Source organism: Dunckerocampus dactyliophorus, chromosome 17, assembly GCF_027744805.1.
Source record: "Dunckerocampus dactyliophorus isolate RoL2022-P2 chromosome 17, RoL_Ddac_1.1, whole genome shotgun sequence".
NCBI lineage: Eukaryota > Metazoa > Chordata > Actinopteri > Syngnathiformes > Syngnathidae > Dunckerocampus > Dunckerocampus dactyliophorus.
In genome coordinates this window covers 16,209,884-16,234,942 of record NC_072835.1, presented here as the reverse complement: position 1 = coordinate 16,234,942, position 25,059 = coordinate 16,209,884, and the positions used below count along the sequence as shown (strand labels likewise).

Here is a 25,059-nt window from a genome sequence, read left to right as displayed (position 1 = left end):
AGCGTTATCCTTGCTCAGGGCTAGGTTTCTCTTAATTATGACTACTGTAGAATACAGTATGTGGTTAGTTTGCTACGATGGTTTGCCCTTAAGAATAACATGAATTTATACTGAGTTTATTTCATCTGCAAAAAGACAGGGCTGTGAGTTAAGAAGATTTTAGCTCACTAATCAGTAGCTTGTCATTTCTAGCAGAAAATAATGTGGAATGGAACGTGGCAGTGTGTGTCTCACTCTCTTGGTTAGCCAGCCAATCGCAGGGCACATATAGACAAACAAGCATTCACATTCACATTCATACCTATGGGTCTCCAATTAACCTAACATGCATGTTTTTGGAATGTGGGAGGAAACCGGAGTACCCAGAGAAAACGCACGCACGCACGCACGCACGGGGAGAACATGCAATCATTGAAAATAGTTATCTCTCAATATATTAACTTTAACAATTATACACTCCCCTCCAAAAGTTTGGGAACACCTGCAGGTGCTGCGCTAGAAAGAAATGGTTGTCAAGGAGAACATGCTGGTGCAAGATGTCTGCAGACGCTGGAACAGCACCTATGCCATGTTGACTCGGTTCCGAGAACAGAGATGGCCTGTGACTGCCACACTCTCTGACCCAGCAGTGACCCAGAGAGGGAAACACTACCTGGATCTGAAACCTGAACAGTGGTACCTGGTTGGGGAGCTGAACCTTGTCCTCGAGTCCTTCAAATCAGCTACAGTGTTTCTGAGTGGACAACAACATCACGCTTTCTCCACTTCTTGCGCACAACCTTAAGCAAAACATACAGAGGCCGGGACTTGAGACTGCACCTGTGAGGCCATTCCAGACTCATGCTACAGAACAGAACATTGGGAACTGAGTTTACTCCCGAATCACCAAATATTACCCCGCTTACTGCTGCTTAGGATCCCAGGTTTTGAAAAGTGAAGTTCTTGCCTGCCTACGAAGTATTCAAGGTCCAAAGCACAATACAATCCATGACACTTGCAGCCCACAGTAAGTGCACAGCACAAGAGTCCCCACCAGCAGCACATGCCAAGAGGGCTTCATCATTCTTTGACTCAGACTTCACCACAAGTGATGAAGAGCAAAATGAGGAGCAGCAGTTAGACACATTTTTACAGCATGAGGTACGTAAATAATATAGATTTCTTTATAGAACTAGCCGTTACAATTCTTGAAGATCTGAACCTACCTGCAATGAAGGATTATATTAAAAAAATGTTCATACTTTTGTTGTCACAATTATTCCACAGGTCTTGACATATTTTGGAGAACAGTCCTTGTCCAAGAAGGATAATCCACTGTCTCGATGGGAAAAGAATGCAGCACGATATCCAGCACTGGCACAACTGGCAAGGTGTCTGCTGTGTATTCCAGCCACATCCAAGCCAGCAGAGCGCCTGTTTTCAGCTGCAGGGACACTGCTTCAAAGAAGAGAACAAGCCTCAGCCCTGAGCGCATTGACATGCTCACCTTCCTTCATTGCAATCAAGAGCTCCTTTAAAAGTTTGCATGAGAGAGACAGAAAAGGGGGTTTGGTCATTGCCTTGATTCTTCTGAATAAACTGGTTTGAAGCACTCGATGTGTGAAACTTCATGCGTGGACTCGTTCCAAGGTCCTGTTCAAATGCTCTTGCTTCTCATGTGCCACAAAGGGCTCCTGTTATGCCTAAACTCTAAATTCAGAAACTTGTAGCTACCTCAGTTTAGTTGCACAACATCAAGGAAGTTATTTTTTGTTTTGTTTTTTAATTAATGCTGTATATTTTTGATACTCACAAGAATTACTAAGTTGAATGTACCGTAATTTCCGGACTGCAGAGCGCACCCGTATGTAAGCCACACCCACCAAATTTAAAGTGGGAAAAAAAAGATTAGTACATATATAGGCTGCACCGGTCTATAAATCGCAGGTGTCCATGTTGTAACAAGGGATATTTAGTACACTGAAATATTTTTTTTTTTACTTTTTTATTAAATAAATACTTTTTCACACAGCATTGAACAATGCATGTAATACGACTAAACAGTAGCCTACCAGAAAAGCTATTCATGGCCGTCTTCATCCTCCTGCTGGGAACTAAAATCACTAAAGTTGCCTTCTTCAGCATCAGAATTGAACAGCCTCATAATTGCTTTGTGACTCACTCTGTGAAAGCTCTCTTTTGTTGTAACTTTCGGTGGCACTTTTGTTTCGAGGCATATTAGCCCTTTAGCTTGTGTTGTGCTCTTCTTCACGCAATAGTCCAGCCTTTTGAAACTAGTTGGTTATAGTACATTTTTTGACACACTATAAACAAAGACACTCTCTAAACTTTGCAATCCTACCTCCACTTGATGTTCCCAGCGACACTCTGATAACGAGATGTAAGACATTTTTTTTCATTGGAGTTCAACATCTGCCGCGGTCCAAGCAGATGCTGTAGTAATTCTACACTTGATCAAACGTACTTAAGATTTGTCAGATCGAAACACGGTCACTGCATAAGTTCCTGAATGAAGGTTAAGGTCAGCTGTGACAACCAATGCTGGGACAGGGGTTTGAAATCGGTTACTTAACGTTTACTTAAACTGTTGTGTTTGTGTTGTGGTCAAAATGCTTGAAGTTTACAGACATGTACTTGCCAGTCCCCTAAACGTGTGTACCGCATTTCATGGTGATTCGGTGAAACAACCTAAAGTTTCAACTCAATCAGACACATGATTTTTAATAACGGCACTATCATGTTAGGGTACAGGCAACACAGTGGAGATTCATGTTTTGACATTTTTTTCTCCCTTTTGTATTCGTTTACATAAACAAATTGGTACACGGCTTTAAATTGACGCCTGGTTAATAATAAACACCCCTGGCAACTATTTAGGGAAATGCTGTATCCTTGTTTTCAACACTGTGATGTATTTTTAATGCCTCAAGTCGATTCCTATCTTGAAATCTATTGACCACCAGCGCTGCAGTGTCGAGAATAGCGACCGCCAATCACAGTTTTGAGGGAGTTGGGAATCGAACTGGCTTGTTTCTTTCAGTACCTGCTGAGATACGGAGAGGGGGCAGGATTGAAGTAGACCTGTTTTTTCCTATCCTTTGCAGACATGTGATGAACTTCAGTGTAACTTTGTAAAACATGTTCAAAGTAAACTAAACCATTACAATTGCAATTGCCGCTTCACAAAAAGGGGCTACTTTATCTGCCAGAATGTTTGCCTGACGTGCATTCGCTTTCCAAATAGGTCTCCCCTATGAACAATTTGGCATTTTCTGAGAGATGGACCACAAAGCTTTTAATTTAATGCCTCCGCTTCCCCCAGCTGCACTCTGCCTGAAGAGGTGGCATTTGGGGCAATTAACTCGTATCCCAGCGGCTGATCTGTGCCGGAACCCGGATGCCTTTAAATACCAGCCTACCTTTTATTTTATCTATTTGTCATTGCTGACAGATAAGCCTGTTCATTTGAACTCCATTCAATTATCTTTAAGAATTAAGGCAGTGCCACGAAGGGTTTAGCTGTTTTTTTGTTTTTTTGTTTAACCCATGTGACATCATTAGTGAGACAGAGCCACATAATTTGGGCATGCGTGTCAAAGATGAGATGCATAAATCAGGAAGATAGACGTTCATTACAAGTTCACAGGAGCAGTTATCACCGTCACAGAGCCATCAAGTGAGATTTGTGCCTGGAGTCACTGTTCAGATTTAGCTATGCAGGCTAGTAAGGTAACAAAACGTAGGCCTTAAAGCCCCGTTGAAGTAGTGCTGTGTCTGTGTCAATACATCCTTGTCAAAAAACCCCATGATTTTTGTTATCAACGACCAAACTTTAAGCTAATAGTAATGGTTTTCTTGCCGTACTGAGAATTTGTATGACTTTTCATTTGAAATATATGCTGTATGATGCACCTTTCATGAGGTGGTTAAAGCCGCGTGTGGCGGTGACATTAAGGGACATGTAGTTCCACAGAATTGCCCTTCTAGTGTAGGTTTTATATCATATAAACATAGAAAAAGCCGTGTACACACTCAAGCTTAAGCTTCAGAGAATCATATGACAGGTTTTTTTTTTTTTTTTTTACAACCCTTTGCTAGTACAATGGCTTTAGTGCACTCAGATAAAGGCACACCACACGTTGGAAAAAAGAGCTCACTTCTCCCTGCTGAGTCCAAGTCCATGTGTATGCAGTATATTGGCTTAGGGCTAACGTTAATTTGCTGGGCAAATTTAAAGAAAAAAAAATGTTGTGGCATTAAGTGGTGCACAAAAGTTGTATTTATTATTAATGTATTGTTATTGTTAAGGGTATTATGCTGATGATGATTGTTGTGTGTGTGTGTGTGTGTGTGTGTGTGTGTGTGTGGTAAATGCATGGATCGAAATCAAAAAATTGTATGTTTATTTTTATCAGCAGGATCAGTCATGTGTCGTCAACACAAAAGATAATCAAATATATTGGCAGTGTATTAAATGACTGAATAGTCCACTAAACTCAACATTCACAGATCAAAACCTGCATTTTTACACCTTTCCCCCGACCCCTAAAAAATGCATTGTTCTTGTCCACTCCAGTGTGAAACCAGACTGTAAGAGTCTCATCAAGTCCTTGTGCTGCATTGTGTAGTCAGAAAGCTGTGACGGAGCACAAAATGAACAAAACCCCTCAAGGAAAGTACACCATCTGATGAGGTCATTTAGTCTAGGGAGGACCGGGAATCGTTTTAGGACAAAATCAAGCACCACAGCTGCCAGGAAGTCTTCGTATGGATAGGACTGAGACATGACGCCTGAGTAATGTGATACAAGGCATAATAAATACAAATTAAATAATTGATTTTCAGTACAATTGGGTTTGTGAGGCTTCCACTGATCAATACATGCAAACTGTTGCAACCCAACGTATGACCCTTCTTACTAATACTATACTATACTAATACTAATACTTATTAGTTAATTGATTAACTTACAGTTAGGTTTTGTGAAGGAAAATATACAGTAGTGCACTACTGGACAGCGACCAGCGGAGGCGCTCTTGATTGAACATAGCAAAGTCAGGTTATGTTAAGCAATCAACAGTCGACCTCCTGTATTCAAAGCCTTTAAATGCAGCTTACATTTGTTTTCTAACACTTTAACATAACATTCTGTCAGCATAATCTTTCATGCTCGGCGCATAATTCATAAATGTTTGTTTGCTGTAACCTGCCATTGGTCAATATGCAATTTCAGGCAGAGCGATGTTGCTTGCAGTGTATTAAATTAACTTAATTGTCTCTGGATGCGATGAATCATCTTGGGTATGTGTGATAAATTGGCACCATATTGTAATTATATTTGCATAATGTCTCTCTGCTTCATTTCCGCTGGAAAAGTCCCCCCCCTCCACAAACAGCATTTCATGCTGTTGCTGGCAACATTGGAATCTTTCAAACCCCACCAAGCTATATATCAGTGTCTCTCCCCTGGGTAACGGTAAAGTCATTACATAAAATGCAGACGACCCAGAAGCAATTAATACACAAACAAACAATCAAAACCCTGGAATTGTTTGATGGAAACTGTAAACTCTGGGAAAATCTCCTGTGAAGTGATCACGTAGAAGAATGAAGAATACAGATATCTTCGAGTAGCCTCAAAGTTACAGTTGCGTGCAGATTTTAAGACAGTCGGTGGGCCTCATGCTTGACTACTTGTTTTTTTTTAACCTTAATAACATGAATTACATCCATACGTCCATTTTCGATATGGCTTGTCCTCACTAGGGTCGCGGATATGCTGCAGCCTGTCCCAGCTGTACATGAAATCCAATACATGCATGGTAAAATGGAAGCTAAGGCTTTTTTTATGATACGATGACAAATAAATAACAAGGATTACATAAATACTAAATCGATAAAGACGTTAATACGAATAAGGAGCATGTGCTGCCGTAAAATATTCGTTGCTGTTCGAATTTTGCGGCTTCACTCTATCACGGTTTTTCAAAAATAAATGAATTCATGAATCATGCTGCTTTGTGCTTGAATACGGCCTATTATTAGTCAATAAATATTCACATTGAAGCAAATTTCACATATTTTTTGCCTACATTAAGCATTTTCAAGCATAAAAATGTCTACCTTAACTAAAAATACAAATATAAGACATTAAGACTCATTCAAATTGTGATGATATTGTCGTATTCTACGCTGGTCAGTAGGTGTTAGTAATGCAGTTAGTTACTGCAATGTTTGGTGAGACACAGAAGACAAACAGGCTTTTATCGCAGGTTTGAATTAATCTCACAGCAGGCACAGTAATAATCATAAAGTAACACCGCACCAAGCTAAAACTCAACTCTGAACCCCCAACGTCACTTCTTGTCCTCCACACATCTGGAACATGTACTTCAACACACACCAGCATGAGTTTATGGCTTATCTTCTCCGATTATATGTGCGATGTTGTGTAGTATGAGTGTAAAGGTGACTATAGGGGTGTTGTGTCATGTCTGGAGGGCTCTAATAATGTAAAAACATATGGAAAAGGTTGCAAACAGGTTTTCTGTGCTCTGACTATGAACGTATTTGATTTAATAATAAGGAATCTTTTGTGGAAATTGACTCACGGTCGGTTTTGGAAAAAAAAATAACTCCCATAAACAAGGGATTACTCTATTTACATAAAAAAAAAAAATGAAATTATCAATTTCAATGAAAGTAGTTTACCTTTTTGTCTGAATTACATTATTTTTCACGTCCAAAGTTCAACAAAAATAGCAGTGATTTCATTAAAGGATTTTGTATGACCCGGTGGGAGTTCCTGCCAGGCGCAATACACACAACGCTTGTCATATTGTTTACCATTAATCATTAAAGCTCATCATTTACATATTCGCTGTCACCATTTCTGTGACATATAAGGAAAAAAATATACCTTAAACTTTCATGTACCTGCAGTTGATCTTGAGGGCAAGTCAAGGCAAATTTACTTGAGTGGCACATTTCCCATCTTGTGCTTTCACACAAAGACACAAATGCCAACAGCAATTATACCAGAAGCCTACAGGGCAAAAAACAAAAAACAACAAAAAACAAAACAAACACAATAAACAAGGAGATATGCAGTATGTTTCGCTTGCTGTGTGTTGCCAGCTTTCTAGTTTTTGACTCCATCACACTCTGCTTTATTGAGCTGGACTCATTTGTGTGAAGATGTCTACAGTAGTGCAAGTCAATGTTTGGCTCTCTGTCTTCAGACACTTTTAAGCATGAAGGGACACATCTATATTTGATCATGACTCATGGCAAGAGGCGAACAGTCCTAACCATTTCCCTTAACCCAACACAAAGCAACCCTAACCCTTAAGAAGTAGAGGAAATATGTCAACTCAAGACGCTTAACTCCTTACGTAAGCTAAAATTGAGTTAGTTTGCACCCTTTATCTTAATCTACTCCATTTTTTTCACATTCAAAATCAACTCGGGTTGATCATTTTTGAACACCTTGATTGCAAACCTCGCTACCCCTTTTCCATGGATAAAAGGCAGGTACAGTCGTACCTGGCCGCTTCACGGTTCCAACATCGCTCCCTCACTTTTACTGCATTTTTTTTAATGTTAGTAAATAAATGATTGCTGTTTCGTGGTTACTTATTATTAGTCAAAAAACATTGAAAAACGAGTCATGTTTTTAGTATTGTGCAATGGTCACTGGTCAGTAATGTTACATTGATGAGAGTGGAGTGGAGTCCGCTTCCATTCTGTGTGGAAGTGGTATTGTTTTTGCTTCATACCTTGTCATTCCTCTCCACTCGGTTTCAAACCCTTTAGAACAAAATAAATTGGAGGCTAACTAGTTAGCTCGGTAGCTTGCTGTGCATAAAGCGGCGGCCGCCGCTTGTAGTCCCTACAGAGATCCCGCAGCCTACGCATTAGAGTTGTGTAATGCGGTGTAAACAAAGACAGCAGTAGTGCTAATTAAGTGGCAAACGTCATAGTGAGGGCGACTGATGTCTACCTTTTTTTTTAATGCCATATGATCAACCCACTTTATGTTGAAGACACTACAACAAGAAGGAGCTTTCCCAATGCGGACGTGTGAGTTATGTCTTATTTCTTTTCATGTATACTATAATAGGTAATACGAGTGTAAAGGTGACTATTGGGGTGCCATTTCATGTCTACAGGGCTCTAATAATGGTAAAAATAACATGTTTTGAAGGTTATACACAAGTTTTGTCTGCTTTGACTACGCAAATATTCCATTTATTAATATTGAATTCTACTTTATGGAAATTCACTTATCGTGGTCGGGTCTGGAACCAATTAACCGTGATAAAAGAGGGACGGCTGTACTACTAGGTACTATGTCCAGTACTTCGGGTCTCTGGTTGGTAGAGCAGTTTTGTTATTGTCACATTTGAGGATACAAGGCTAACAATGGCAAACACACACACACACACACACACACATGCTCACAGTAGCTTACCCTGTTGCTGTCTCCACTTGGCTGCCCTCAGTCTCCTCTTTGATCAAATTTAATCCAGCCAAATGTAGCCTTGATGCTGAAATTTAGACAGATTAAAAGTGTGTGTAGTATGCCTTACCGGTAACATGAGGTTTTGTGTGTCTGTAGCTTTAATGCTAATGAGCCGTGTCGCCTGCGCCCCCTCTCAGGGTGCCTCCAAGAAGCGCTACTGTGCACTTCATCCACTTTGTAGTATACACTGTAAAATACACTGTAATTCTGCGCTTGTCCAATGTAGTCGAGGCCGAATATCACATACAACAACATGACATTAAGGAGTGGGACCGGAGGACACAAAGCTAGCATAGCTACGTAAGCTACAGTGCTAATATGACACTCACATTTTTAACAGCAACATCATTGTATCATCGGTTGGCCTCGACTTCACAGCTCCCACGTCTTCAGCTGACTGTCGGATAGAAGGCATAGTTTTATTTAAAGACGTGTAGCAAAGCCTACTTTTTTTTGCGGCTCTCTGTGTAAAGAAGGTGCAGTGTAGTGTACACATTTCACAAGGATTCTTGTAATAGGGGATGCATCACACTACCATTTAAATGTTTGAGTAGACAACATTCTTTCCTTTGTATATATTAATGCAGATGCCTTTTTTTCTTTGCTGCTCCACAAAGCACTGTCTGACAGCAGCGCGCTGCCTCTGTGATGTCTGATATACTGTATGAGCAGTCATCACTGTTGGAGTAGCCTCCGGAGTGGCAGGCTCACTGACGAGAAAGGAAGAGAGCGCAAGGATATAGAACATCCTTTCCATCAACTTCCTTTTCTTCCCCAATGGCACCAAAAACCATCTGAATGCCCTGGAGCATGTCAGTGTATGCCTTATAACACATAATATTAGAAATAGAGGTCCGATAGAGACTTGTAGGCATGTGTTACAAGAGTGTGGCTTTGTTGTAGAACATCATTAGGGCCGGACTTGGTTATCTGCATCAGTTCGATTCTTAGCCATTGAGTTTTCCTAAGGTAACAAGTGCAAAAAGCTCATGAGTTTAAAATAAAAATAAAGTATCTGTGTATATTATCATTGTACGTACGTTATTTGCAGTGCTGAGACACAATTGTTGAGGCAATTTGAAGTTCCTACTGAATGTAGTCTTTGTGCTGGCTCCTTTGTGTGTTGTTACAGAGGAACCTTGGAACTCCACCGCAGTATGTTCCAGATGGATGGGCAACCTTGTATTTTTTTGTTTTTTTTCCTCGAAAACAACATGCTAAACACGAGGCTACCGATTACCGTGGGGAAAATCCAGGAGCCAAAAATACAAAATGCAGAAAACAAGTCTGCAACGTCCAAAAACGCACAAAACATGATGGACATTAGGGAATTTAACAAATGTACCAAACTACATATAAAATGAATGTGTAATGTAAAAATGTAATTACAGTAATCCCTTGTTTATTGGTTCCAGACCGTGTGAAGTAGGATTCCTAAAATAAATGGAATGTTTTCACTTTTAGAGCATAGAAAACCTTTGCATGGCCTTCTAAATGCGGATTTTAACATTATTAGAACCATCCATAGATGAACTAACACCCCTGTAGTCATAATAAGAGTAAATAAGCCATTTAAGACATAAATAAGACTTGTGCGTGTGTGTCACTATAAAGGTGTTCCCTGTCGAGTCGACCACATATGCATCGATTGGCATTCAGAAACACACAATGCCTCAGTGTTTGTTTCCTGCTCCTTATATTCCTCATCTTTCCGGCTTTCTTGTGCGCGTAACCCCTCGTTCTCTCCCCCTCCTGCTTAGTGTCAACAAGTACGGCACCACACGTGTTGGCCAATCACGTGCACCTTTTTAAAAGGAAAAAAAAAGACCAGCAAAAATGACGGCTTGTTCACCTCAAAGAGACAGCTCCCGTCATATACTTCAAAGAACCTGCTCTGAGAGCCATTTTGTTTGCGACCGACCGAAGGAGGGAGCTGATAGGAGGCTACACAAGGGCCGGGGCAAGATAGAGGTGCAAAACAAAATGCAGAAAAGCTCATGCGGAACAAAAGCCAAAACATAAATAACAGAACGTGACATGGAAAGTATGAAAATACACATAGACGACATCCAGTATTTCTGCAGTTTCTGCTGCAACAGCAGCACCTAGAGAGGCACAAAACACTCTCAGATGAATTAAGGTGTAAAATCGTACCAAAATTGGGAAATGGGTTCCCTGCGCAGTACAACATGAAATCGTAACCTTTTAAACTACAGTATATTGCTACCCAAAACAGCAGCACCCACAGAGACATGAATCAGTATTAGGTTAAGTAAAGTTTCAAATATTACCCTCCGCCCTGCTCCATGGTCTTACATAATGTGAAGATGGTGTTTTTTTTATTGTTATTTTTTATAGTAATTAACATGTCAGTGCGGATGTGCTGGCTCCGCAATGTCCATACTTCTATCATGGCTCCATAATAGTTCTTTGTTTTTTTTCACTTTTAAACCACAGTTTTACTTGACATATATTTTATTTTTTTATTTATTGATGGAAATAAATGAGTAAAAATTGTACCCTACAGAATATAAGAAAGCCAAAAAAAAACCTAGCATGCTTGCACTATGTAATCTTGACACCCCTTGGCCTCCAATCACTCAACTCTTTCAGGCACTCTCTCCTTTCATCAGGCATCCTTTGTCTCCCCAAACTGTTTTGGCTTTTTCTTTGTACCTGTCTAACCTCTTACCCCCGCTTTTCATGTAGCTGTCACATCTTGAAGCGGCGGCGTCAACATTTCCTCCAATTGCTACACTCGACTTTTTTCCGTCGGAACGATGGCACATCGGATAAATCACATAGGGAATCAAAAGCTTTGGCTTGAAACCTCGCTATTTCATCCTTATTGAGCTGCTCTGCCGTCATTTGCTCTTCCAGGCGTGAAGGGGAGGACAAAAACAAGGCAACCAGATTGCTGTAGTTGTGTGGAAGGAAAGCAACACTAGAAAACGTCAGTAATACAAGTAAATGTAATAAGAAATTTGTGAGGATGTCATTTCTTGGGTTCATTTTTTTCCCCCTACCCTGCAGATACTTTTTCTTTTTTTGTGGAATTAAAACAGCGGGAGCCCAATGATCTTCAAAAAACGTTCTCATCATTTCCCTGGTGGCTACATCGGCTTCTGTGAATACAAATGCTGTTGAGCTGCCAGCCAGGATGGATAAGAACAAGACAAGTGCGCGTGTGAAAGAGTTGCCTTAAAATCGGCATTCAGGCATAAATGACATGGCGGCAGTTACTTTACTTTGATGTTCACTCTGGCTTTAAGTGAGTATTTCTTCTTTCCGAGTCATGTTTTAAAAATGAAACGTGTGTTTTAAATGGTGGCGGCTTAGGTATTGATATTTTTTCTGTCTTGTTATCTTTCAGCAGTACTCGATCATGTTTTTCTATAGAATTGTGTGTATAAGACATTCTTGCACTAAAAACAAAGACATTGTTCAGTTTTCAAACCTTTGGGAAATATTGTCATGGGCTGAATATAAAATTAGACTGTTTGGTATTCGTCAGAAGCTGGAGCTACGGGTCGGAAATTTCAACTGATTGTCTTCTGCATATATGTAAAATGGTGGGGTTTGATCCAAAAAGTCCTAATCATTGGTTATCTAACTGTGGTATGACTACCGCTGACCTTTTTCTAATAGGGAGAGAAACTAACAGTGAATATACATTATGCTGAGCTCTTATCAAATGCACTTCTGCCACCAAGTGGCCGTTTTTATCGCATTTAAATTGCTCTCAAATCTAATCCATTGGCGAGGAGTTGCATCAGCACCTCTTTTAGACTCTCACGCCAAAAAATAAGGAAAAACATACTAATACATTGTTGAGAAAGGATGTTCGGGTTTATAAAAAATTCTAACTACGTTTTTGGTATTGCATGAGTTAAATGTTATTAATGTTGTTATATTAGGAATACACGTGGAACCTTGGTTAGGGCCATTAGTTCCAGAAGGTGCAACTCCTAACCAAAAAAAATAAAAAAATCCCATATGAAATAATGTAAATACAATTAATCCATTGCAAAAAGCCAAAATTTTTTACACAAAAGACGTGTTTATTAGGGGTGCACGATAAATTTCAGACTAATAGTTATCGACCCCATATGAGGAATTATGAGGTTGAATTATGCGATTCCCCGCACTGTGCTGGTTAGCAAATTAACGGCCTGTCGTAACTTCTCCTGAGCTCACTTGTAAACAAACGTCACTGTTTCAGAGGACGACATTTCGTGTGGTAGTTGCACCAAATGCCTGCGCCATGATGAGAGAAAAAAAAACATGGAGCTTCAACACATCAAACCTTGTCAGCCACCTGCAACGTCAGCATCGCAAAGACGCCTAAGGGGCTTTTTCGTATTGCCGCGTCGTTTGAAAAATACGAAAAAGTTTGCCAGAGACGACCTGAGGGCTAAAGTAATCCGTGATTTCATCATAGAATGATGACGCTGGACGACCAGCCCTTTACCATTGTTGAAGATACTGGCTTTTATTGGCTAGTAAACCCCTTGGAGCCACAGTTTGTACTTCTGAGCTGCTGCTATGTTTTACATGTTGTGTTAATAGTGATGCCATGATATTTGGTGAGGACAAAACTACACGTACAGTTTGTCAAATCCAACTTTGTTTGAGTCGTTCTTACCTTCAGGTATGCACAAACTACAATTATATCTAAATCTAGATATAAAAAGTTATGGGGTATCGGTCTTGAGAAGTAGGAAGTTATTGGTATCGGTATTGGCTTGAAAAAAAAAACACACTGTGCATCCAAAACAATTCAAAATTCATATGAATACATATAAATGGTGAATGAAAGAGATAAATGAACAATTAAAGTTACTTCCGCCTTCACTGAAGATATGATTGTCATTCAGTCATTCAGCCGCTATTACATTACATTGATGAGACAATATCCACCGCAGGAAGTACGCTGTCCAGAAAAAAACCAACAAAAAAAACAAGGAACTCGCCCAATGTGTGTAATGTGTGAGTTTATGTTATTTTATTTCTGTCTAATACGTTCTATTTCCTCTGATTATATATTGGGTAATAATGTAAAGGTGACTATATGTGTGTTGTTTCATGGCTAGAGGGTTCTAAAAATGTGTTTAGAAGATTGTAAACACTTTGTCCATGCTATCACTATGAAAATATGTGATTTATTACTACCCTACTTCACGGAAATTCACTTATCATGGTTGTTTCTGGAACTAATTAACCACGATAAAGGAGGGATTGCTGTATTACTATTTTTCATGGTAGCATTGCAAAATCGCAAAGTACAACAGAATACTGTATATGGACACAAGTCAACCTATTTCCTTTGTTTTCTACTTTCATACAGTAACCCCATCATGGTAAGTGGTATAGAGAATATGTCGAGAAAAGGCAGGCTGTGCAAACATGTCTTAGTGCGTCAATGTGCAGTATGTTAGTAGATTATGCCTCATAATCCAGATTCTGGGTCACACTGTGAACTGGTTCGAGACACCTGAGGGCATAGGGCTTTTGTGGAATATAACCTTTGATTGCTACCTTGTCTTGCAGAGGTCCAGTTCAGAGGAAATACCTTCCAGGGTATGAGAGAAATAAGCCTCAAGTATTATTAGTGGAGAAAGAGAGAGAAGGTTTCAGTTTTCAGAGGAAGTAATTCCCATCGGAAGCTGAATCGTTATCTTTTTTTTTGGAGGATCTCGCTCTGTTTTTTGTTCTTTGAAGTACAAATTTGACATTTGTAGCGCCTCGTATTGATTATGCTCAAAATGATGTGGATACATACTGACATACATGTAATACAAATATTGTCAATGTTGTGCAATCATTAGACAAATGATCAATGACTTACGGGCTATTAGTTGCTAAATTGTAAAGACATCTTCCTTGATGGCGGCCATGTTTTTTAACTAATGTTGCTCAGATTTTACAGATATGTGCTTCTGAGGCCCTGACAGGTGTGTGCCAGATTTTGTTGTGATTTGACAAAACTTGTTAAAGTTGCAGTGAGTAACTTCAATTTCAAGTCCGTCCGACTTACTGTATGTGGTCGAACTGTGGGGTTTATGCACCATGTGGTGTATTTGTCTTTAAAATAATAGCACAGACGACACAATATGGGTGCAAGTTTTTACAAATTTTTACCATTTTGTGTGCAGCGGTTCAGGAGTAGAAGCTTACACAAACAAACACATATATACAACGTGAACGGAAATGTAATGTTAACAGGTTAGTCAGTAGTATGGAATGTGCTCATTTAAACCTCGCACAGTGGTATTACATGTTGGGTATGGCATGTTTATGTAGAGAAAATACCGTAATATTGCAGCCTTAGAATTGTTCATGTTGGTATTGTAACATGGGAATGAGAGGGGTATTCTAGTGGAGCAGCGATGCATTTTTGTTCTGACCGCAACTGGATGGAAGAACCATGGACATCTTTCAGTGGATACACATTATTGATGATTGATGGGTGGATAGATAGGTAGATGGATGGGTGCATGGGTGGCAGCTGAAATGCATTGCACCAGCAGACAGTAGCAGGGTTAGAATGTCCGTGGTTTCTCCCGTCATGCCTTCAGGTTAGAACGTCTGTGATTTCTCCTGTCATGCCTTTGAGTTAGAATGTCAGTGGTTTCTCCCGTCATGGGGAAACAAAGCAATATTTGCACTAGAGGTGATTTACAGCCCATCTATTATGCTTAAAGTTATTTGCCGGTGTAAACATGGCAGACGGCATACAAGGGATTTGGGTCAGAATTCCAATTTTTGCTTTAACAGACGTAAGTGACATGCAGCTCAGAGCTTTACATACAGCCATCATGGGCTTGAAGTGTTATTCGTTTGGGGCCGGGTAATAATTTATTTGAACCATTCTTTTTCCAGGGTGGAATAATCCAACATCCGTCTGTAATGATTTTGAAAAAAACGGAATTGGGTGCACAATTGCAGCTGCAGCTAATAGTTTCTCTCTGGCCGCAAAAAATAATGTGTTTGACATCACTCATTGGCTCAACCAATACTCAGAACAATGGGAAACTTTGTTAGGTACATTTAACCGGGTATTAGTTGGGTCGTATGTATATATGTGAACAGGCATGTGTCATTTTGACCCTGTGTACATTAGAGACAATTCAAACTTGCGCCTGCAAACAACCACGGAAGAAGTACGTTTGTATCATCATTCCACCCGACAAAAAGAATGGTTGAAATATATCATTAAGAGCCCAAAACTGATATTTAATTCTCATGATGAGTGTATGTAAACTTCTGATCAGAACTGTAAAACTGTCACGACTCAATGGATTGCATTATGGAAGCTTTAACACTGCACACAGACATTTTTGATGGTAGATAAGCTGCCAACGCAATGTCCTGCATTTTGTATGACCTTGCTTCCATTAGGCGGAGGCCTTAGTATCACTTGGCAGCCCTGACTTTTCCATAAGAGGGTCGGGAGTTTTCAGAAAGGCCAGAGTGGGTTTCGACACAGCCTTCACTTAAATCATAATGATGTATGTGCAGAGAGAGAGTGAGAGAGAGAGTGTGTCTTTCGCTCTCTCTCCATTGCACTTGAAGTGTTAAGAAAATGGATTGATGTTTTTTTTTTTTTTGGTGTGAATACCTGTTATGATGGCAAATCCCTCCCATACACGAGTGGAAATACAGCTTTCTTTCGTGTGTGCCACATGGCTAACACCCACATGCACCCCAGGGTTGGTACATCTGCACCTCGGTTTGCAACAACATGGCCAGGAGCAAAAGATAGAGCCATCAAAGTTCTTCTCCGACCTCAAAGATTGTTCTGTCAGTCGGAAACATTTTTGTGGTCCCTATGCTCCCTCTCTGCCATTAGGTAGGGAGAGAAACATGTCTCCCCTTGGGGCTTGGAGCAGACACACTTTGGCATCTGCACATTAGACAATAAAGTTGACTCTCAACTTGAGTCTCTACTGTTCAATTTTGGAGGTTCAACTGTATTACTTTATTGACCTGAATATAAGCCGACCCCTCTTTTTCAAGACCTGTATTTGGATTAAAACAAATCATTTTCCATTCATCATATTTTATTAACCATATTTCTTAGCAGCCTGACAGTTGTTTGATGACTCCGCTTGGTGGATCACCATTACCTCAAAATTTGCATCATAACTCCTTCCCTGTTGTTTGCTCAGGCTGGATTCACACTAGCTCACACTTAAAAAAAAAAACACACGCAAAAGCAAGGACATGTAAAGTAAGCTCAGACTTCACAAAGTGCAGATGAACTCTACACAGATCAAAGGCACGGACCAGCACTGAAATTAAAGCATAGAAACCGCAGGATTTACAAATAAGAGAAAATGTCTTTCCTTTCTTGTTTTCTAGGGGAAAAAACACCATCTTGTATTCGTGCCAGCACGGTAATTTGCAACAAAAATGATGTTTGCTGAGGTTGCGTTCACACTTGTGGTTCGGTACGCTGGTTTGGACCAACAATTCGTAAAAAATTGTCACCAAAACAAGAAGCGAACAAAATATGCAAGAGTTCAGGATATGATTGGGAAGCTTTGGAAACTTTTGCAAACAAACATGTGACAAAACTGAAATATTCCACACTCTTAAATTAAACTCTTATGAGCTATATTTGTTATCGTCATTATATTTGTCCAAACAAATGTGCCTTTAGTTAGACCAGGCATTAAAATGGATCGATAAACTGAACAAACAAGGGTGGTCTCATTTTTTCCCATGACTGTATATCGAAGGTATACGTAGGTGACAGTCAGTGTCGGTGATGCGAGGAGGCGGGGGATCCGGCAGATCTCTTCAGTCATGTGCCCGCCGGGACCCCCGCCTCCTGGCCACAACACTGAGGTGCGGTGCACCTGTTTTTGAACACTTCACCTCCGTAAATGGACAAAGATGAGTGTTTACGATGAGAGGCAGTGTGCTGGACCAAAAAACATGGACTAGCCTTAAAATTAAAAAATACTTTTTTTGTGATTTAAAGGGGAAAAAATATCATGATGTTCGGGTCAATACAGTAATTTGTAATGAAAAGTAAAGCAGTTACTCTGAAATTTAGGTCAGACTGAAACATGTCGAATAACAGTTACATATACATAAAGTGCAATGGTCTCCACATTTTGACCTCAACAAAGGTTCTGTCAAAATTACTCTTTGGTGCGAGTGAGAACATTAATATATGGCGGTTGACCTGCACTCTTTTCCTTTTATCATTTTCAAGCTCTAAGGAAAGTGAGCAAACTGCTCTTTCTCTCTCTCTCTCTCTACACAGTCACTTTCCCCAAAGCGAGGTGTTCTTGAGTCATCTATCAGCCACTATGGAAGCGTTGGCAGGATCCCCTGTAGAGAGAGATGAGGCAATATTGGATTGATGGAATCCTTTGAAGGCCAGAAAAAAAGTACAAGAAATATGGCTACTTTTTTCTAAATGGGGCAGGCTATTGGCTCATGATGTATATGATGCTCTCATTTCGAATATATCCGAAGAAGTAAAACAAGTTATTTCCAGCTTGTCCTTTCTTTGACTTTAGGAGTATCTTCCCACATTTTTCTTCAACGTCTGAACCGTATTGGTCACTTTGAAGTGTTATGATACGAGCAACATTTCCATTCTGTCATCCTCTGCTGTAGCTATTGACCCAAACAGAGAGGTGGTGGAGGATTTGATGCAGAGGTTCCAGGACAGTTTCCGCATTCCGAAAACTTCGCCGGACATTTCTCACTACCAGCACGTCGTCCACAGCTCATCTACCGGCCGCCGGAGAGTCCCCAGCCACAACAGAGGTATGACAGAGTTGTCCAATAATTGTTTTTTTTGAGGCACAATGTAATAGATGTTATACTATTGACCAGTATGAGACAAGCTTCCTCTGGGGGTTGCAACAGCTTCAGAAAAATAAAGAAAATGCAGTTAACATAATAAGCTAGCTATGTTAAAAAAACATTTATACATATTTTGTTACTGCATTGAAAGAAATACAGTAATCTAGTATATTGAAGAACATATGTAATATACTGTAGGTTCAAGATGAACACATTTTGCTTGATGGCAGCCATGTTTTTCAACCATTCTTGCTCAAATTTGACAGACGTGCTTGTTGGTCCCCTAAAGGTGTGTGTCAAGTTTTATGGTGATCTGGCTAAATGTCTTAAAGTTACCGTGCATTGAGCTGTGTGGGAAATTTCAAGTCAATCCGAATAATGGGGGTCAAACTTTGGGGTTTAATAACTGCGCCACCATGTGGTGTATTTTTCAGAAAATTAATAGCACAGACGACAGTAGGGGTGCATGATTTGACAGGCTTTCACCCGTTTGTAGAGTACACAAGAGTACACGAACAAACAGATGAAAAAAAATTGCATGACTCTATCTTGGTTTAAATACTGTAATTGCATTATTCAAACTGCATGAAACTAAAAAAAAAAAAAAAGATTCACGTTAATTTGTCATTTTTTAAATTTATTTTAGTATATGACAGATATTCTGAATAACAGTGCAACATGACCTTGCGCAATACAATACTGGCATTAAAACAGGAGTTTAGAACATTCGGATACTCCTACATTAAAACATAGCAAAGGGTTAATTGTTAATATACAGTGTGACAAAAATTACACACAATTATTAAAGTAGTTTTTTAAAAACATTTCATCGTGCAACATGATTAAACAGAACAACACTGGCATTGAAACATGGGTTCAGAACATTCCGATAGAGATTACCATATTAAAAATACTAAAAATAAATAGATGCGAGCGTCTTCACATACACACGAATGGAGAGGCGACAGTGCGCAGGGACACGGCAGGATACAAATATAACGCCGAGCCATTTGTGAGGTCTGATTCTGATGGTGCAAATGTATTACTATTTTGAAAGCTTATTCTTTTGAGAAGCCAAACTCTTGACTTAAATGACCCAGCAACTATGCGGAACTACGTTCCTCATCACAGAAATCCGACCAGAACTGGACTCGCGGGACCAAATGTGGGGCGTAAGTCACTGTTGATATAGTCCACTGCTGATGGGGATGTCATACAACTTCATGTCAAAAAATTCAAAACTATCCCTTTAACTTAATTAAGCAATATCATGTCACCGTTTTGAGGAAATCGCACACGACCAAGCTTCTGTATATACAGTATACTACAGTACATTGCTGTGCAATGGGCCGATCTGCAGTTGGGTAGCTATTATCCTCAGCATTTGAGTGGGAAGAGAAACAGAAGGATATGATGCTGGGGTGTGAGGGGGTCAGCTCCAGCACCACACAGCAGAACTGTTACCGTGTCACTAATGGCCTTCATTTGGCCAAAATGGCTGTCTGCATAATGAGCTGGTGGCATTTGTTGTTATCCTGGAGGGAAATAACACAGCAGGAATAAAGACAAAGTGTGCTTGAGTGCACTTCTCACAAAGCAAAGCACCAAGGTAAGCTAATATTATTTGCATTAGGAGAACGACGTGTCTTAACAGTTGCTCAGCTGGAAAAAAAAAACAAAAAAACTTCACTTGCAGTTTTGTCTGCTCGCCTTCGCCCTGCAGCTGTTAGTCTGGCCTTTTTTCCCTTGTGTCATGAATATATTGTAGAAAGTACACATTTGTTATACAGTATTTTGAATAAAGTTGAGGTGTACACACTCTACTCGTAGTCATCTCCCATCTTCATCTCCCGTAGTTGATTTTTGTATAAGACAAAGACATTAAAAACATGCAGAAAACGAACCTTATTCCATGTTTTTTCATTGTAAAATATTTAAGTCCCATTTCCGCAGTGTTGTTACCTGAATTTGTGTTGGTTTTGTTATGTTACGATTGAAAACAAACAGATTTCTAAGCGCTGCTTCGAAGCAGGCGACCATCAGGGATTCCAAAGTGAACAATATGTAAATTGGAGAAAGTGTGTTTGCAAATAAGGCTGCATTATAAGTAAGCACAGACCTCAATTCCAAAAATATATCCTCTTTTGAACTTCATTCAACTGCATATGGGACAAGAAGGGTACGAGAACCGATGTCCTCCAGCTTTATTTACAGACTTCCACTTTTTAACAAACTTTTGAGTACTCGAGCTGATTTTTTTCTCGTGTTTTACTGTGTTTGTGGTGAAGTGAGGCGGTGAATACTAACATGGATGTGTTATGATAACGTTGTGGGCTGTTTGCCTGATCTACTTGTTTCCAATCCCAACGAAAATCTAAGCATCTTCAAGCTCTGCCACCTCCAGTTCTGCCTCGTCTGTTGTTTAGAGATGCCGTCTCCACATACTTGTTGGTCTCACTACCGTCTTGTAAATATTTACCTTTTCTTTTGTCAGGACTCCTGACACTCTTCCAGCCCCCCGCCACACTGTCTGCACTTGCTTCTCTTTTGCACATTGTCGATTGCTCTGCGCGGTTGACGTGATCCCGACGCACGGGCTCCACATTTTTGGGGGAAATTTGTTGGTCGTGGCCAGCATGTAGAGGAAGTAGGGTATCAGAGGGGTTGCAAATGTGTCGTACTTATGAAGCGAGTGATTCGTGACACCCACGCGCTTGCCACTCGCCCTCCGTGGGTAGCTTTTAGATTGCGAGTGCGGCGTGTGACTCGTGCGCGCTCGGTGTGCTTCATGTAAGGCTGTCGTATGTTTCACTCGCTGGGGACGCACCGTGTGTGGGCATCGTGCGAGGCTCGTGAAGCCCACTCACTTTGATTGCAAGATGGGTGCACTGGCTTCCTATGGCACTTCCGCCCATCGTGAGTGCACAGCGGGAAGCGCCGCCCTTGCTTGCCCTTGCGACCTGGCTGCGTGCAAGGTTTCCCTGTGTGCACGCAGAAAATAATTTGCATCACAATTTTCTTTCCACGTGTGTTGCGTGCTGTCTGCGGGTTTGAAAATCCATGCGGGCAACGTGTGTGTCTCTTCCGATTTTCCCCATTTTTGCACGTAGCCAGCACGGAGGAACACAAACGTCGGGATGTAACCCCCCCTTCAGGTACTTAAACTCCTCCACCTCCCTCACCTTTACTCCTTGCATCCTCACAGTTCCACCTGATACTTTTTCATTGGCACACATGTATTCCATCTTGCTACAACTGACCTTCATTTCTCTCCAGAGCATCCCCCCACCTGCTCGCTGCAGATCACAATGTCATCTGCGAACATCATTGTCCATGGAGCTTCCTCTCTCACCTCATCTGTCAATCTGCCCATCACCATAGCAAACAAGAAGGGGCTCAGATACTTAGATACTTGATGTAGTGCAGTCTGCCAGCCACAGCTCACCCCACTTCTCATACATGTCCTGTACAACATACTTGTCTGTCACCCCAGAGTTTTTCATGCATATGCTTTTGTCATCTTTTGTCCTCAGGACTACATTGCATCTGTGGTGCTCTTTGTCTGCATGAAACCATACCACTGCTCTCAAACTTCTGCCACTTTCCTTAGTCTCATCACTCTTTCTCAGAGCTTCATTGTGCGGCTCATCAGCGTTATGCTGTATGCCTCTCTGCCCTTGCCACAACTATCAACATCACCCTTTAAAGCTTGGCCCCAATACTCTGTCCCTCTGTTCCTCAGGCACCCTTTCATTCTCGAAGACATTATTGAATAATCTTGTTGAAAATGGCACTCCTGTCTCATCTAAACACTTCCATACATCCACAGGTCAGGTCATCAGGCGCAACAGCCTTATAATGCTTGGAATGTCCTCATTTACAGCAGTCACAACGTCCACCGTCCTCTCGCTCTCATTTTCTATATTCTTCAGTTTTTAGACGTATTGTTTTCACCTTGCCCGCACACTATCGTCACTTGTAAGCACATTCCAATCTCTATCCTCAATCACGCTAACCTGCTACACATCCTTCCCATCATGATCTCCCCCTGCCTTGCCAATTTCCACAGGTCCGTTTCTCCATCCTTACTGTCTAGTGTCTCGTAGAACCCATCAATAGCCTCTCGTTTAATGTTTGCGACTGCTAATTTTCACCTTATGTCTCACAGCTTTGTACTCCTACCTACTTTCCTCATCCCTCTTGCTATCCCAACTCTTCCTTTTTCACGCTAAACATTCTTGGACCTCTAGCGCAGTGGTTCCCAAACTTTTTAGACATTTGACTTGAAGCCACGTACCCCCCCACTGCTGCACACTTAGACAACATAAACCATTTTTACATTTCATTCAATTGAAATATCAAACATGATTAATTGGTTAATTATTTTTTGTGAGTAATTCTGGTTTAACCTCCTACGACCTGGCGTCCACATGTGTGGACATCACATTTTTGGTTGTCAAGACTACAATGTTAAATTTTGGACTACAAGGGCCTGGCATCCACTTATGAGGACGTTAAACTGCCACCTGGTGGTGAAAGAAGAGTGTAACAAAGCACATGTAAAATTCAAGATGGCTGACAACCCACCCTAACATTCAGATGGCTCCTCCCAATCCAAAAGTTGACCAGATAAAAAATTCAAACAAATTTCATGGCTGATTCTTGCTCAGATATGTCTAGAAGTGTTCAATGTGTGTTGTGGAAGTTGAATTTTGCAAAAGTAAGAAAATTTGACAATTTACCATGCTGCTAAACTTGATGTACACATATGTGGACAGAGGGACTTAGTTTTGTTGATTTTGTTGAACATGTCCACAAATGTGGACAGAGGGAGTTGGTTTAGAATTTGTATTTTGGGATGATTTTGTTAGAAAACGTCATTTTATACAGTACAAACAAATATGGCATGTTTTAAAAATAAATCTATGTAGATTTGTTTTTGGTTTGAAACAAAATGGGTTTTTTCCAAGAGCGTTATTCTCTGCAACAAGTAATGGAAATGCTGGGGTTAATTGGTGGAGACAACTCCGAGGTGGAGGATTTATCAGTCATCGATGATCCTGTGGGAGATGCTGGATATCAACCTCCTCCCACCAGCAGTGAGGAAGACAGTAGTGGGTGTGAGGACCACAGCCCTGTCAGCCTATCAGGGGACGCAAACGTTTGCGCAAGGAATTACAAGGGATATCGGTCAGATCGTGACATTGCCACATCACGCACCCCCAGGCTTCGCTCTCAGACACCGCAGGAAGAGGCTGATGTCTCAGGCAATGTCTCTGAAGATACAACACCAGGACCCAGCCATGAAGAACAGTCCAACAAAGGGTACCAAGTGGTTTGACAATAAACCAGTGTTGATGTCTACTGTACATGCTCAAGAGCCAGAAGACACGTGCCAGAGATGGGACAAGAAACTGAAGCGGTATGTGACCATCTCTCGACCATGTGTTATCCGTGAATACAACTCCAAGATGGGTGGAGTTGACCTTGTAGATAGAATGATGAGCTACTATCGAATGAGTGTCCGGACAAAAAAATGGACACTGCGGATGCTGATGCACTTTACCGATCTGGCTTTAGCCAACAGCTGGCTACTGAACCGCAAAGACCTCACTCTTAATGGCACACCAAAGAAGAACATCATGCAGTTCCTTCAGTTCCGCATTGGAAGTGGCCATGACCTTATCTCAGAAAGACAATGACAACTCTGACTTTTCGGAGCCGGAAGATGACACAGAAGTTTCAGTCCAAGGGAAACAGCGTCCAGTGCAGGCAGTGCCCCAAATCTCATTCCGCAGGAAGGCTAATTCACATCTGCCAGAAGTGGTACACTCAAAGAACGCATCACGATGCAGAGCAAAAGGATGCTCAGGCAAAACTCAAGTGCAGTGTGTTACATGCAAGGTGTTCCTCTGCTTACAGGCAGATCGCAACTGTTATGCTGCCTTTCATACATAGGCATGAACATTTTCCCAAGGGGAAAAAATGTTGGAGCACTTTTGGTGTGCAAGTTTCACATTTCACACCATGTTCAGAAATTGAAATGAATAGTTCAACAGTAGCAATGAAAAATATTTTTGAAGGTTTACTTGTTTTATATCTGTCCTCCTGCAACTGATAGCAGCACTTCATATGACTTGCGTAAAGGGGCACAAGTTGTTGCTTTGAATTTTGTTTTTGCACTCGGAAAAAATGCTGCTGTGTTCAGGCAACAAATAAAGTTTTGCACATCATTACTCAATTGTGACGTTACTGTGTTCACCCAAATTTAAAACGAATGTCCTCATATGCGGACATCATTTTTCTCAGAAACTACATCATGTAAAAAGATAATTCTTTGTTTTTACACTCATCAGGTCCCAATTAGCCTAAATATCAAAGGGAAAATAAAAATGCATGCCTTGCAAGAGTTCGGGTCTTAGGAGGTTAAAAATTTGTATTGTGCATGGTCAAATTTTTATAAAGGTTTTCCATGAGCACTGCTACATAGATAAGTTGTGAATTTCTCTTGGAGATGAATAACGTGTTCATCCTACGTATCTTTTATTGTTATTGGATGTTGGCATCCTTGCCTTTGAATGCCTTGAACTTGAGCTTCACTTTTGTCCACTTGCAATCTCCATGATTGAAATCTGCACATTCATTTGATACCAAATTGAAAGGGAAAGTTCAACAAACATTTTCAGGGGAATCTCCACGCTCTCATC

General features: G+C 40.7%; 1 protein-coding gene across 4 annotated transcripts in view; it reads left to right on the top strand.

Moving 5' to 3' along the window:
- The window catches only part of LOC129169966 (astrotactin-2-like), a 286,350-nt gene that overhangs the window by 87,612 nt on the left and 173,679 nt on the right, over window positions 1-25,059 (top strand). For all 4 annotated transcript variants that reach the window (XM_054756998.1, XM_054756997.1, XM_054756996.1 and 1 more), the window contains exon 4: window positions 18,161-18,313. In XM_054756998.1, coding sequence (XP_054612973.1) covers window positions 18,161-18,313 — 153 coding nt within the window. The remainder of the gene's footprint in view (window positions 1-18,160; window positions 18,314-25,059) is intronic.